General features: G+C 50.3%; 1 protein-coding gene across 1 annotated transcript in view; it reads left to right on the plus strand.

The window, feature by feature from the left end:
- The window catches only part of ryr2b (ryanodine receptor 2b (cardiac)), a gene marked incomplete at both ends in the record, with an annotated part of 396550 nt that overhangs the window by 153419 nt on the left and 231049 nt on the right, over positions 1-12082 (plus strand). The window contains 7 exon segments of the mRNA XM_084321996.1: positions 7801-7944; positions 8106-8382; positions 8860-8974; positions 9298-9370; positions 9373-9429; positions 10217-10273; positions 10276-10319. Of these exon segments, the coding sequence (XP_084178122.1) occupies positions 7801-7944; positions 8106-8382; positions 8860-8974; positions 9298-9370; positions 9373-9429; positions 10217-10273; positions 10276-10319 (767 nt within the window).

Below are 12082 nucleotides of genomic sequence, written 5' to 3' on the forward strand. Positions count from 1 at the left end.
CGAGGCAGTTCTATGAGCCTCGCCACGGGACGGGTGTAAGTGCGACCCTGGACGAGCACTTCAGCTGCTCGGACCTTGCCGTCGGCACCAGTGATCACTTTGCTTACGCGGCCGGCCGGCCACATAGCTCTGGGCAGTGATTGATCAATAATCATGACGACTGTTCCTTCTGTCAAATTGTCTCTCTCCTTTACCTACTTCTGGCGGGTATGTAGAGACGGTAGGTAGTGCAGTAGGAAACTGTTCCAAAACTTGTCGGCTAATACTTGGCTGTACCTCCACATTCGTCGGCCGTTCGCTTCTTCAGGCCGGTACATTGTCTGGGGTAATGCAGGATCTAGCCGCCCCATCAGGAGTGTGTTGGGGGTAACTGGGTCGATATCCGCCACATCACTGGAGACATATCCGAGGGGCTTCGAGTTAAGTACTCCCTCAATCTCCGTGAGGACTGTCATTAGGACTTCTTCCGCCACAGTCTGGGCCCCAAGTACTGCGTACAGGGCTGTCTTTATGGAGCGCACTTCTCGTTCCCAAGTGCCACCGAAGTGGGGTGCGTTTGGGGGGTTGAATTGGAAATCAACCTGTGCTGGAGCGAGGTGGGTCTTAAGTTCTGGGCCCATAGCTTGGAAGCTCTCTCTCAGCTCTCTTTCGCCGCCTTTGAAGTTTGTCCCATGATCGGACAATAGGGTAGACGGTCTTCCTTTCCGTGATGTGAATCTTCGGAAGGCCATAAGGAATGAGTCTGTGCTCATGGTCGGGAGAAGCTCGATGTGTATCGCTCTGGTGGTCATGCATTTGAATACAATACCCCACCGCTTCTCGGTTCCTCTTCCTTTCTTTATGTGCAGCGGGCCAAAGCAGTCCATACCCGTTGAGTGGAATGGCTTGTCACCGATTCGGAGGCGACATGGAGGAAGGTCAGCCATCCTTGGTATGCTGGGCTGCGCGCGCCACTTGCGGCAGTCTAGACATGTTCGCTGGAAGCGTCGTACCGCCTCTCTTCCTTGTAGGATCCAGTAACGACGTCTGATTTCCGCGAAGACTCTTTCTGCTCCTGCGTGATGTACATCCTCATCGTATTTCTTTATAATCAGCTCTGTGACCTTGTGTCGGCTGTTCAATACGATCGGGTATTTAATGTCATCCGGTAGATTGGGGGCTCTGCGTAGGCGACCACCCACTCTGATGAGGGTCTGAGCGTCGCTCTCGGGGGCCAGATGAATTAATCTGCTGTCGGATGGGACGGGCTTTCCTCCCTGTAGACAGGCCAATTCATCGGGGAACGAGTCTCTCTGGGCTCGCTGCAGTAGAAGCAATTCTGCTTCCTCGTAGTTAGCTGCTGACATATCAGCGGGGGACTTGCACTCCAGGTGGTACCGCAGGAATGTTCTTTGTTGTGCACTCTCTATGGACGTGCAATCGTCTATGTTAGGGTCGGTGGAGGCTACGGTGCTCAATCCACAGAACACAGACTTCTTATTTTCCACCTGGACTTGCTTCCCTCGGGATAGGCATGGGCCACTGTCCTTCCGGGAGTCTTAGGAATGCGGGGCCGTCACTGTAGACATTGCGACGGGTGAGGTCATCCAGGGGCATCCCCCGGGTGATGACGTCAGCTGGGTTCTGTTTTGTATCAACGTAGCGCCACTCTGTTTCTCCGGTTAACTCTTCGGTTAAGTCTTGAATCTCGGTGACTCTGACTCCCACGAAGACTTTGTACTTGCATGAGTCCGATTTGATCCAGGCGAGTACCGTCGTGGAATCTGACCACAGGATTGTTCTAGACACCGGTATGGTGAGCTCACGTTGGATGAGCGTGGCTAGGTGCGCTCCGGCTAGGGCTGCGCAGAGCTCTAGACGTGGGATAGATTGTTGCTTGCGTGGGGCTATTCTCGAGCGGGCGAGGACAAATGCTGTGTAGATCTCTCCCCCCTGGTCTTGGGCCCGCAAGTAGGCTCCTGATCCGTATGCGACCTCTGAGGCGTCACTGAAGACGTGTAAGTCCATTTTACATGTCTCTGGCCTCACCGTGGGTGGGAAGTAGCTTCGGCGCATATTAACGCCTGGGAGTGAGTGGAGCTCCATCTCCCACTCTCTCCAGGTGGATGCAAGGTGTGCGGGAATGGGGTCGTCCCAGCCCTGGTCCTTGTCCCACAATGCTCGTACAATCATTTTTGCCCTGGTGGTGTACGGTAGAATACATCCTAGCGGGTCATATTGTCGGGCGAGTGTTGTGTACACACTCCGTCTGGTGGTCGGCGCCGCCGCCGGCCTTCCCTGCTCCGTAGTCAGGGGCTTGTGTCTGTAGTGAAGCGAATCTGTTTTGAATCGCCACACCAATCCCAGGGTCATCTCCTGGGCTTCTCCCGGGATTGTAGCCATCCAGGTCTCGCTGCTGGCTGCCTTGTCCTCGGAGGAGAGGCTGCGCAGTACTTGCGGATCGCTGCTGGCCCACTGCCTGAGATCAAAGCCGCCTTTGATCAATGAGGCGCGGAGTTTAATCAGGAGAGCCTCGGCTTCTTCTTGGGTTGAAAGGCTTTGTAGACAGTTGTCTACGTAGAAGCTGTTCTTTACGCTGTGTCGGACCTCTTCGTCCGCTGCTGGGTCCTCTGCTACATGTTTCTGTAGTGCAAATGTAGCACAGCAGGGGCTGCACGTCGTTCCGAAGGGGAGGACTTCCCATTGGTAGATGGCTGGGTGCTCATCTCCTGGCTTCTCTCTCCATAGGAACCGTAACAGGGGCTTGTCCGCCTCTACTAATCTCACCTGCAGGAACATTCCTTTAATGTCCCCGCTGATGGCCACCTTTTCCTGGCGGAAGCGGAGTAGAACGCCGAGTAGGGAGGGGCCGAGTGTGGGACCGGGCAGTAACTCTTTATTCAGATTTTGGGATCCGATCTGGTAGCTGCAGTTAAATACTATGCGGTCTTTACCGTTGTGATGGACCTTGTGGTGGGGCACGTACCACGATTCAGTGGTCTGGTCAGCCTCTTTAATGTCCATCTTTGTGACGTGTCCCGCTGTGATGAGCTTCTCAATCTCAGCGCGGTATACACTCTCTTGGGCGGGGTTCTTGGCTAAGCGCCGCTCCGTGTTCAGCAGGTACCGTTCTGTGGCGTCTGTCTTGGCGTGGAAAGTAGGCATTCCTTCTCGCCGCAGGAGTGGCGTGGCGTATCTCAACACGCCGTTGACCGGGACTCTCTTGGTCCCTGTCTCGAGGAGGTGAATGGCGTAAATGTCATCTTTAGAGCGAATGTCTTTCTTTCCGTTCTTAAAGGGCATTTGTTCCAAGGTCCATAGCCGCTCTACGTGTTGCAGGAGTGCGGTTTCTCCCTCTGTTACTCGGGAGTGGAGACATCTAGTGGCTGTACTTCGGTTGAGAGATTTGGCGAGCGGGCCTTGGAGAGTCCATCCCAAACGGGTCTCGACTGCTGCAGGACAGCCTCGGGGTCCGGTATGAACCCGGTCTATCGGGACAATGAGGTCTGCATGGTCGGAGCCTATCAACAGGGTCGGCATAGCATTGTCTATGAGCGGGATCGGTAACTTGCGCAGATGTGCATATTTCTCCATCAGCTTGGCGACGGGGTATGTGTACCGCGACAGTCCTATTTCTTGGCTGGTGAAAGCGTCTGTAATCTGGTACCGTCGCTCAGGCTGGCCGCTTGCTGCGATAGAGAATGAGACATTCTCGCCCTTTATCGTCTTCAAATCTCGTCTTATTGTCCGAATTGTCATTTGGGTTTTCTCTTCCCCGCAGCCCTAGCTGGGCCGCAGCGGAGGCGAGCAGCAGGGTCTTCTCTGACCCGTCATCGAGGACGGCGTAAGTGTCCAGGACTTTATTCTGGTAGCTAAGTGTCACACGCACTACTTTTAGGAGTACTCGGGCTCCACTGCTGCTGGCGGGATCGATGTACATGACGCTCGCTTTGCGGCTGGATGGTGCAGGTGAAGGGCGCCGTCTGTTACTGTCGTGAAGTATGTCCAGATGGGCTCCATCGCACTTGGTGCACCTTTTCTTTAAGCGGCATTCGGCTGCCATGTGTGAGCGCGCACAGCGAAAACAGCGCTTGTTGGACTTTATCCATTGACCTGCTTCCTCCGCGTTCAGCTTGGGGAAGGAGTCACATTGCGCTAGCCAGTGTTCTTTCTCACAGTAGGGGCACACTATCTTCCACTTCTCCGTTCTGGAGGGGGTACTGTGGCTCCTGCTGCTCGGTACTGACTCCGATTGGTGCATCACAGTCACCGATCTTCTTCCATCATTTAGTCGTCTGGTTCCTTCTCTGGAGCCAGGGGTGCTCCGTCCGAATGTATCTAGCCGTAGGCTGCTGACTTCTCTCGCCAGGAAGTCTGCTAGATCGAGGAGGTTCGGTTCGGGGCCATTCGGGTCTCTGTGGTCCCTCTGCCGCCTAAAGCACTCCTGACGAGCGGGCGGCAGCTTCTCCAGAATCCTTTCCACATTTGAGTTGGCGTAAAGTTCATGCCTCCCCTTCTCTCTTTGCGCTCCCAACATCCCTACCAGGGACTGCACTCTGATGGACAGGTCGTCCAGTGCTCGATTGTCTATTGCTGGGGGTAAGCGGTCGATGTGTCGGATCTCCTGGATCACGTAATCCCATATGCGCCCATACCTCTGGTCCAATGCTACCAGCGCTGCTGTGTATGGGGTGGTGGAAGTCGCGTAGGCGAGCGCTATATTATGTGCGCGGGGTACCTTTAAGTGCTTCAGTAGGATGGCGTATTTGTGGCGTTCATCCAATACATCCACCAACATGGTCTCCAGACACATGCGGAGTTCTGTATACTGGGCCCGGTTCTCTTGGGTGAAGTCGGGTACCATAGGCGTGCCAATGTATGACGCTGACTGTGGATACATCGGCGAGCGTTGGGGGAGAGGCCTCCTAGGCGAGTCTCCTCCCGCTCCTTGGTATGGGCTGGTACCGGCAGTGTACCATGGCCCGCTTGTCCAGGTGCTGTTCCTCGGTGCGGGTCGTGCGTCGTGCTCACCCGTGTATAGAGTCGGGGGTCTGTAGCGCAGCTCCGCGGGAGTATAGCCTGGGCTGTACCGGACCTCCTGGTCCGGTAGAGTACTGTGCTGTCTTCGGGCGTGGTTCTCCTCCTCTTCCTCTTCGTCTTCAGTTAGGTCATCCAGTGCTTGTAGTCTCTGGTTTAGCCTCTCCACAGGATATGCTGCTCCTTCCCGGTTGCTAGGTCTCGCTTGGACCGGTGGGGGGAGGTGGTCTGTGGGGGGTATAGACCTCGTCTGTTGGTCAAGTTCAGGGTTGTTTACTCGGCTAGGGGATGCCGCCCTGGAGGTGTGTCTAGACGAGTTCCTGGAGCCTCTGGCGGAGGGAGAGGGTGTTGTCCGTCTGATCAGCTGTTCTATTAGTTGCGACTGCTGTCTGTCGCGCGCTGCGTCCCGTTGAGCACCGGCTCGTTCTCGGGCCACATTCTCTTCCATCTGAATGCGTCTTATTTCTAGACGTATCTGCTCGTGTTCGCTTCGCTGCTGGATCTGCAGTCGGTCGCGTTCAGCAGCGGCGTTCAGGCTGATGAGGAAGGCCTGCTGTAGGGTCCTCTCTGCCTCGCTGGGAGAAGGCGGTTGTATAGGGGAGCCTTCCCTCGGGGTACTCCTTGCGGAGCCTTGGAGCTCTATCTCCACGGTGCTCTCCCCGTCTTCTTCCGTGCAGAGTTCTCTCTCGGTAGCGTTGTATTCCTCCCGGGACTCATCGGGGACTACTTCTTCAGTACTGGCGGGGTGTGAAGTCATGTCTGGTTCCCACTGGTCCCCACCGTGAACTTGGTCAGTTACATTAGAGCCCGTAGGGGCCTCTATGGTCGGGGTAGTCTGGGCGTTGGGGTTAGACATACTTTTACTTTCTAGTTTTACCGCGTTTACTGTTAGTAGAAGACTAGGTTGTTGACTGACAGCGTAAGCCTCTAAGTACTGAGGGAGCCGTCGTTCGCGCTGCGGGCGTTGGTTAGGAGGATCGTTTCGTGGAGTGTTCATCATAGGCCATTTCAATATTAATAACACTATATTAATATTACACTAATTACCCTCCGGCTCGAAGGACCAATTGTAACTGAGGGGTACAATTCCCTGACTGTATTACTAGATATGATACTTACTACCACTACCTTTGTACTTAATATTCGGCCACCCAGTACACGGCATAAATATATTATCATAAACACTCTCACGTAGATGAAACGGATCCAACACAAATGTACGAAGTCGAAGTATGCGTTTATTACTACACAGCAATGGTGTGTAGAGCAAGCACTTAATCACTTAATTACATTTATGAATTGAAATAGTATGCACTTTTATGGCAAAGAGTATTCGTCGGTATATCAATAGAGAATGTCCAATCTCTGATGGCGCAGGTGGTAAATATACGACCTGGAATAGTTAAGGAATAACAGCAATGATACTTTAATGATTATATACTAGATACACTAAGGGGGGGTTAATCCAGTCGCTTGTAAGCCGACAGGAGTAGGAGGGGGGGGGGGGGGGTAGAATCCGGCTGCCTCGTCCGGCCAAGGGTATCCCAGGTGAACCCACTGTAGTGCCGTTCAATGCGCCGGCGATCCTTGGACCACAGATGAAAGCAGGTGGACTCTTTGTGGGCCGGCTCTCTCCGGTCCACGGGGGAGAGACGTGAAGCGACCTCGTCTTGCAGAGCGTCTCCTCACCTTGCGTCCTCTCCAGGGGGGGGGGGTTCCAACACACGGCAGTGTCGGGGGTCTTTATCCATGGAATAATCAAAGTATACAAAGCATAATCCGTGCCTGGGAAGGCGGGCTGTCGTCGGTAGAATAATCCGGTATACAGGTCTACTCGCTCGTCGGCTCTGGGGCTCCTCGGGTGCAGCTTCACATGGGGTCAACCACCCTGGGTAAGCAGCCAGTTCTCTGCCCGAAACGATGGGGTACTGACTACGGTAGTATTCTCACCGCACGAAGCACTATATATTAACAGACTATTATTAGCTTAATAGACTACGTCCAACTCGACGATATAGTGCCAAATATGACTATTCAAATATTAATATACACAATGTCTCAATACCGATGGTAGGCGAACTTGGCCTTACTCCCACACGTGGCGTCGCGGGGAGGCTTTACGTCTGTGACTCTATTGGAGGGTAAGAAACTGGACTGAAAAGAAAGTCCTACTTTAGTAGCGCAGTATATATACGCACTATGAACAAATAGTCCCATTAGTGGTGCGGTAGCCAGACTCCTACGCGGAACTAGGACTTGTTCGTACATGTGGAGCGGTACGTTTGAACTGGGTCTGAGGGGTATGGCAGCCTGGCACCAAGGTCTCGACCAATAGTAGAATGGAGACTATTATGGGATGTTCAGTAGGCTAGAATGGATATTCAATGCATATTGTACAAGGAATATACAAGGGATATCAGGGAATATTAGAGAATATACAAATACAATTAAATATATATATATAAATAAATATATATATTCGGTTTAATCTGGCCCTTCACAACAACAGCCATACCTAATTTTTGCATTTAGCATTTTCTTTTTAAGTTTGCATTTTTGTACCTCGTTGTCTGCATTTTACTTCACTGTACTTTAGGTTGTACTTTAGTTTGTATATTGTATATTTGTATAGTGTTGGGATTTTATTCTTCTTTTTAGTTTCTTACTGTATGAAGCACATTATCAGGGGCTCATATAGAACCAAGCATGTCACTGTAATGTACATGCACTTTATACGTGACAAATAAAACAAAACTTGAACTTGAACGTGAACTCTTGCTGTAGGTATTGAGATGGACGATGAGACTGAGGACGAGGAGGGTGTCGAGATGTCCACAAAAGGCTGTGTCCTCAGTCTGGTGGGGAGAATCATAGGACTGAAGAAGACCAGCCGAGAAACGGAGAAGGCGGACAAACAGCAACATTCATGTCAGTTAATCTGCTGGATTAAATCACGTCTTCTACAGGCTTGATTCTGTTTAAATTAGTGATGTCTCACTATGTCTCTTTTGGCGACGCAAGACTACTTATCAGCCCTCATCTGCCGTTCCGTGAAGTCTCTGCGCGTTGTGTTTGTTGTTTGTTGACAGTGTCACTCCAGCAGCTGATCTCGGGGACGGTGGTTCGCTGGGCCCAGGAGCATGTGATTCAGGACCCTGCCCTGGTGAGGGCCATGTTCTCCCTGCTCCACCGTCAGTACCAGGGTCTGGGGGGCCATATGGGCGGGCCCCTCCGCAGGGCCTACACCATCAGCCAGACCTCGGTGGAGGACACCATGGGCCTCCTGGCCTCCCTGGGCCAGATCCGGTCCCTGCTCAGCGTCCGCATGGGGAAAGAGGAGGAGAGGCTTATGATCAGGGGCCTGGGGTAGGGAGTAATTATAATGCTACATGGGACTTTTTTAAACATCTGATTCATTCACCGCCGCGGTGAAGCTTATTTGAAACGCTGCTACTCATTGACACATTTTGTGGCATTCTAACTAGGGATGTCCGATATTATCGGCCGACCGATATTATCGGCCGATATCGGCAGTAAAATGTGATATCGGAAAATATCGGTATCGGTTTAAAAAAGAAAAAAACAATAACAATATTTGTTTGTTATATATATATCCAGTGAAATGATTAGTTACCTGAAATTATTCCGTTTTTTGGGGTGGGAAACCCTGCATATATCGGTATCGGTTGATATCGGTTGATATCGGTATCGGAAATTAAGAGTTGGACAATATCGGAATATCGGTAAAAAAGCCAATATCGAGCATCCCTAATTCTAACACATTTCTTACATTTCTCACATGTCCATCTCTGTCTCCCTCGTCCACTGTCCTCCACGTTGCAGGGACATCATGAACAATACAGTTTTCTACCAGCACCCTAACCTGATGGGGGCTTTGGGGATGCACGAGACAGTGATGGAGGTCATGGTCAATGTACTGGGAGAGGGAGAGTCCAAGGTGAGAGTCACTCCGCCTTCTGCTTCAGCTGCCTGCCGTTGCTTTTTGTTTTTTTCCAGTGAACTGTTTCTGTTCAGTGAGCACATCAGTTCAGTTCAGCAGTTAAGTAAAGATCATGCTAAATGCAGACCATTCATTCTGGATGGTTTTCTCACTGGGTTATTAATCTGAGCAATTGTTTTTTTCTCTCTCCATTTCTTTCCATTTGTAATTTCTCTTTCTCTCTCTCTCTCTCTCTCTCTCTCTCTCTCTCTCTCTCTCTCTCTCTCTCTCTCTCTCTCTCTCTCTCTCTCTCTCTCTCTCCTCTCTCTCTCTCTCTCTAGGAAATCACCTTCCCAAAGATGGTGGCCCACTGCTGTCGGTTCCTGTGTTATTTTTGTCGCATCAGCCGTCACAACCAGGAGCCATGTTTGATCATCTTAGCTACCTGCTGGAGAACAGCAATGTTGGACTCGGTTAGTCTACTCCATTACAGCTTTTGTTTTGACATTGCTAATGTCTCGTTCAATGTACTATACGTGTATAGGGATCTGTGTTTGCTATAGCATGTTTACTGCAGTTTGATTGTACACACATAGGGATATATATATGTATGTATATGAGAGGCTGTGTGGTGCTACGTCAACTGTCTCTCGAATGCCCGAGACACATGTCCGCTGAGGGAGACGATAAAAGGCTCATCTAAATGTAAAGTCTATATCACATACCGTAAAGACCTCATGCTGTCTCTGTATTGTATTAAACACTGTTTGCATGTATACAGTCCTTCTGATATACATTTATACCACTCCATCCTAAAGCGAGACATCAGAGAGAGAACCTTTGAATGTGTAATGTCGCCTGAATGTAATATCTGGGGCTGCTCCAGAGCCAATGGATGAGGCATTGACTTCGTTACGGTTCTCTCTCAAAATGTCTATAGCTTTAGGAAAGAGTGTTGCATGTTCATATACATTTGAACAGAACTCTCCTGGAGCACAGGTAGAATATTATGCACATTCCCCTCTAAGGTTTAGATACCTTTTGAATTGCTTCTTTTCAAAGTCGTGACCTCCTATAGCCTCGACGCTATTCCTGCATTAGTTGTGTTTTAATAAGACGTGTGCTAATAGCAGCCTCGCCGGGGGACTTAATAACATCCTTGGAAGGATCCCTGTCCCTGAGAGTAACAGTTCTAAACACCAAACCCCCTCTCTTCTAAACTGTCTTGTGTCCTGGATTATTGATGCTTCCTTCGCCCAGCATCACCGTCTATGCGTGGGGCCACTCCTCTGGATGTGGCGGCGGCCTCTGTGATGGATACAATGAGCTGGCGCTGGCGCTGAGGGAACCCGACCTGGAGAAGGTGAACCGGTTCATACTGTACTCTTGCACTCCTCGTCTCTCTCTCTCTCTCTCTCTCTCTCTCTCTCTCTCTCTCTCTCTCTCTCTCTCTCTCTCTCTCTCTCTCTCACTCACTCACTCACTCGGTATCTCTGTATGTATACATTGATACTGTAGTCACGTCTCTCTTCCTGTGTATCCTCCCAGGCGCCTCAGCTGTCATTGTCAGAGTAAATGTTTGGTTTTCGTCACTGTCTCTGAAGTCGTCCCCCCCCGTCCCCTCTCTCTCTCTCTCTCTCTCTCTCTCTCTCTCTCTCTCTCTCTCTCTCTCTCTTCTCTCTCTCTCTCTCTCTCTCTCTCTCTCTCTCCTCTCTCTCTCTCTCGTGGTGGGGCTACCCATTGGTTTACATTTGGATCCTTATTAGCTCTATGGACGAGCTTTGTGTGCATTATAATGTTTATACTTGAGCTCTTTAACGAACCGCCATGGATTGAGTCAAAACTGACTGATTATTGCAAGTTCACATTGTGTTGTTGAAGGGCTCCACAGAAAGCTCAGAGTCTGGACAAAGGCTTGTGTGGTGAAAACATACAGTATGAAATTATCCTTTTCTCTCCAAGTCTCCTTTCAAATCCTCTAGTTGACGAACGTTCGGTGCTGCCATCACTGGTCGCCAATAAGATCAGCACCTTGACCTGAAAAGGGTCATTTTATACTGTATTCAGCAGCGGCTTGTGTTTTCACTCCACCAGTCTTTGTCGAGACTCTCTGAGCTTTCTGTTGATCCCTTCGAAAACACAATGCGAACTTGCAATAATTAGTTAGGACAAGTTTCGACTTAACACTCAGAATCTGCAACGGTTTGTTATAGAGCTTTGTATATACATGTGATGCATACGAAGCTTGTCAATAGAGCTAATCTTTTCATTCACTGTATTAATTTCCCCCCCTGTGCCTCTTTTCTACTGCTACTTTTCTGCTACTGGGGTGACAGTATAGCTCAGGAGGTAGAGCAGTCGTCTGGTAATCGGAGGTTCCCAGTTTGATTTCCACTCCCCCGGGCAGCTTGTCGAAGTGTCCTTGAGCAAGACACTTAACCCCTAATTTCTCCTGATGAGCAGGTTGGCATGGTTGCCTCTGCCGTCGGTGTGTGAATGTGTGAGTGAATGGGTAAAATGTGAGGAACAAATTGTAAAGCGCTATATAAATGCAGCCATTTACCATTTACCATTTATCTCCATTTTCTATCTTGCTTCTTTCTCCTTTCTGTATACATTTTCTTATTCCTATTCCTCCCCCCCTCTCTGTCTGTCTCTGTCTGTCTGTCTGTCTGTCTGTCTGTCTGTCTGTCTGTCTGTCTGTCTGTCTGTCTGTCTGTCTGTCTGTCTGTCTGTCTGTCTGTCTGTCTGTCTGTCTGTCTGTCTGTCTGTCTGTCTGTCTGTCTGTCTGTCTGTCTGTCTCTAGGTGGTCCAGTACCTCGCTGGCTGTGGGCTCCAGAGCTGTCCTATGCTGGTGTCCAGAGGTTACCCTGACATCGGATGGGACCCCGTTGAGGGCGAGCGCTACCTGAATTTCCTGCGCTTTGCTGTCTTCTGCAATGGTAACCATGCAGCGAGACTATCTGGCCAACAATGAGGCATTATTCAAACCTCCAATATGACTGAGTTATCATAAATCCATTTTCAATTCAATAATGCCCCTTCCACAACGACAATGAACTATTTCCTCAGATTTATAACAAGACCTGCACACAAATCAAAATAAATCCAGTCCACAATCTAGTA

This window comes from Notolepis coatsorum (assembly GCF_963971535.1).
Source record: "Notolepis coatsorum genome assembly, chromosome: 9".
Classification (NCBI taxonomy): Eukaryota; Metazoa; Chordata; class Actinopteri; order Aulopiformes; family Paralepididae; genus Notolepis; species Notolepis coatsorum.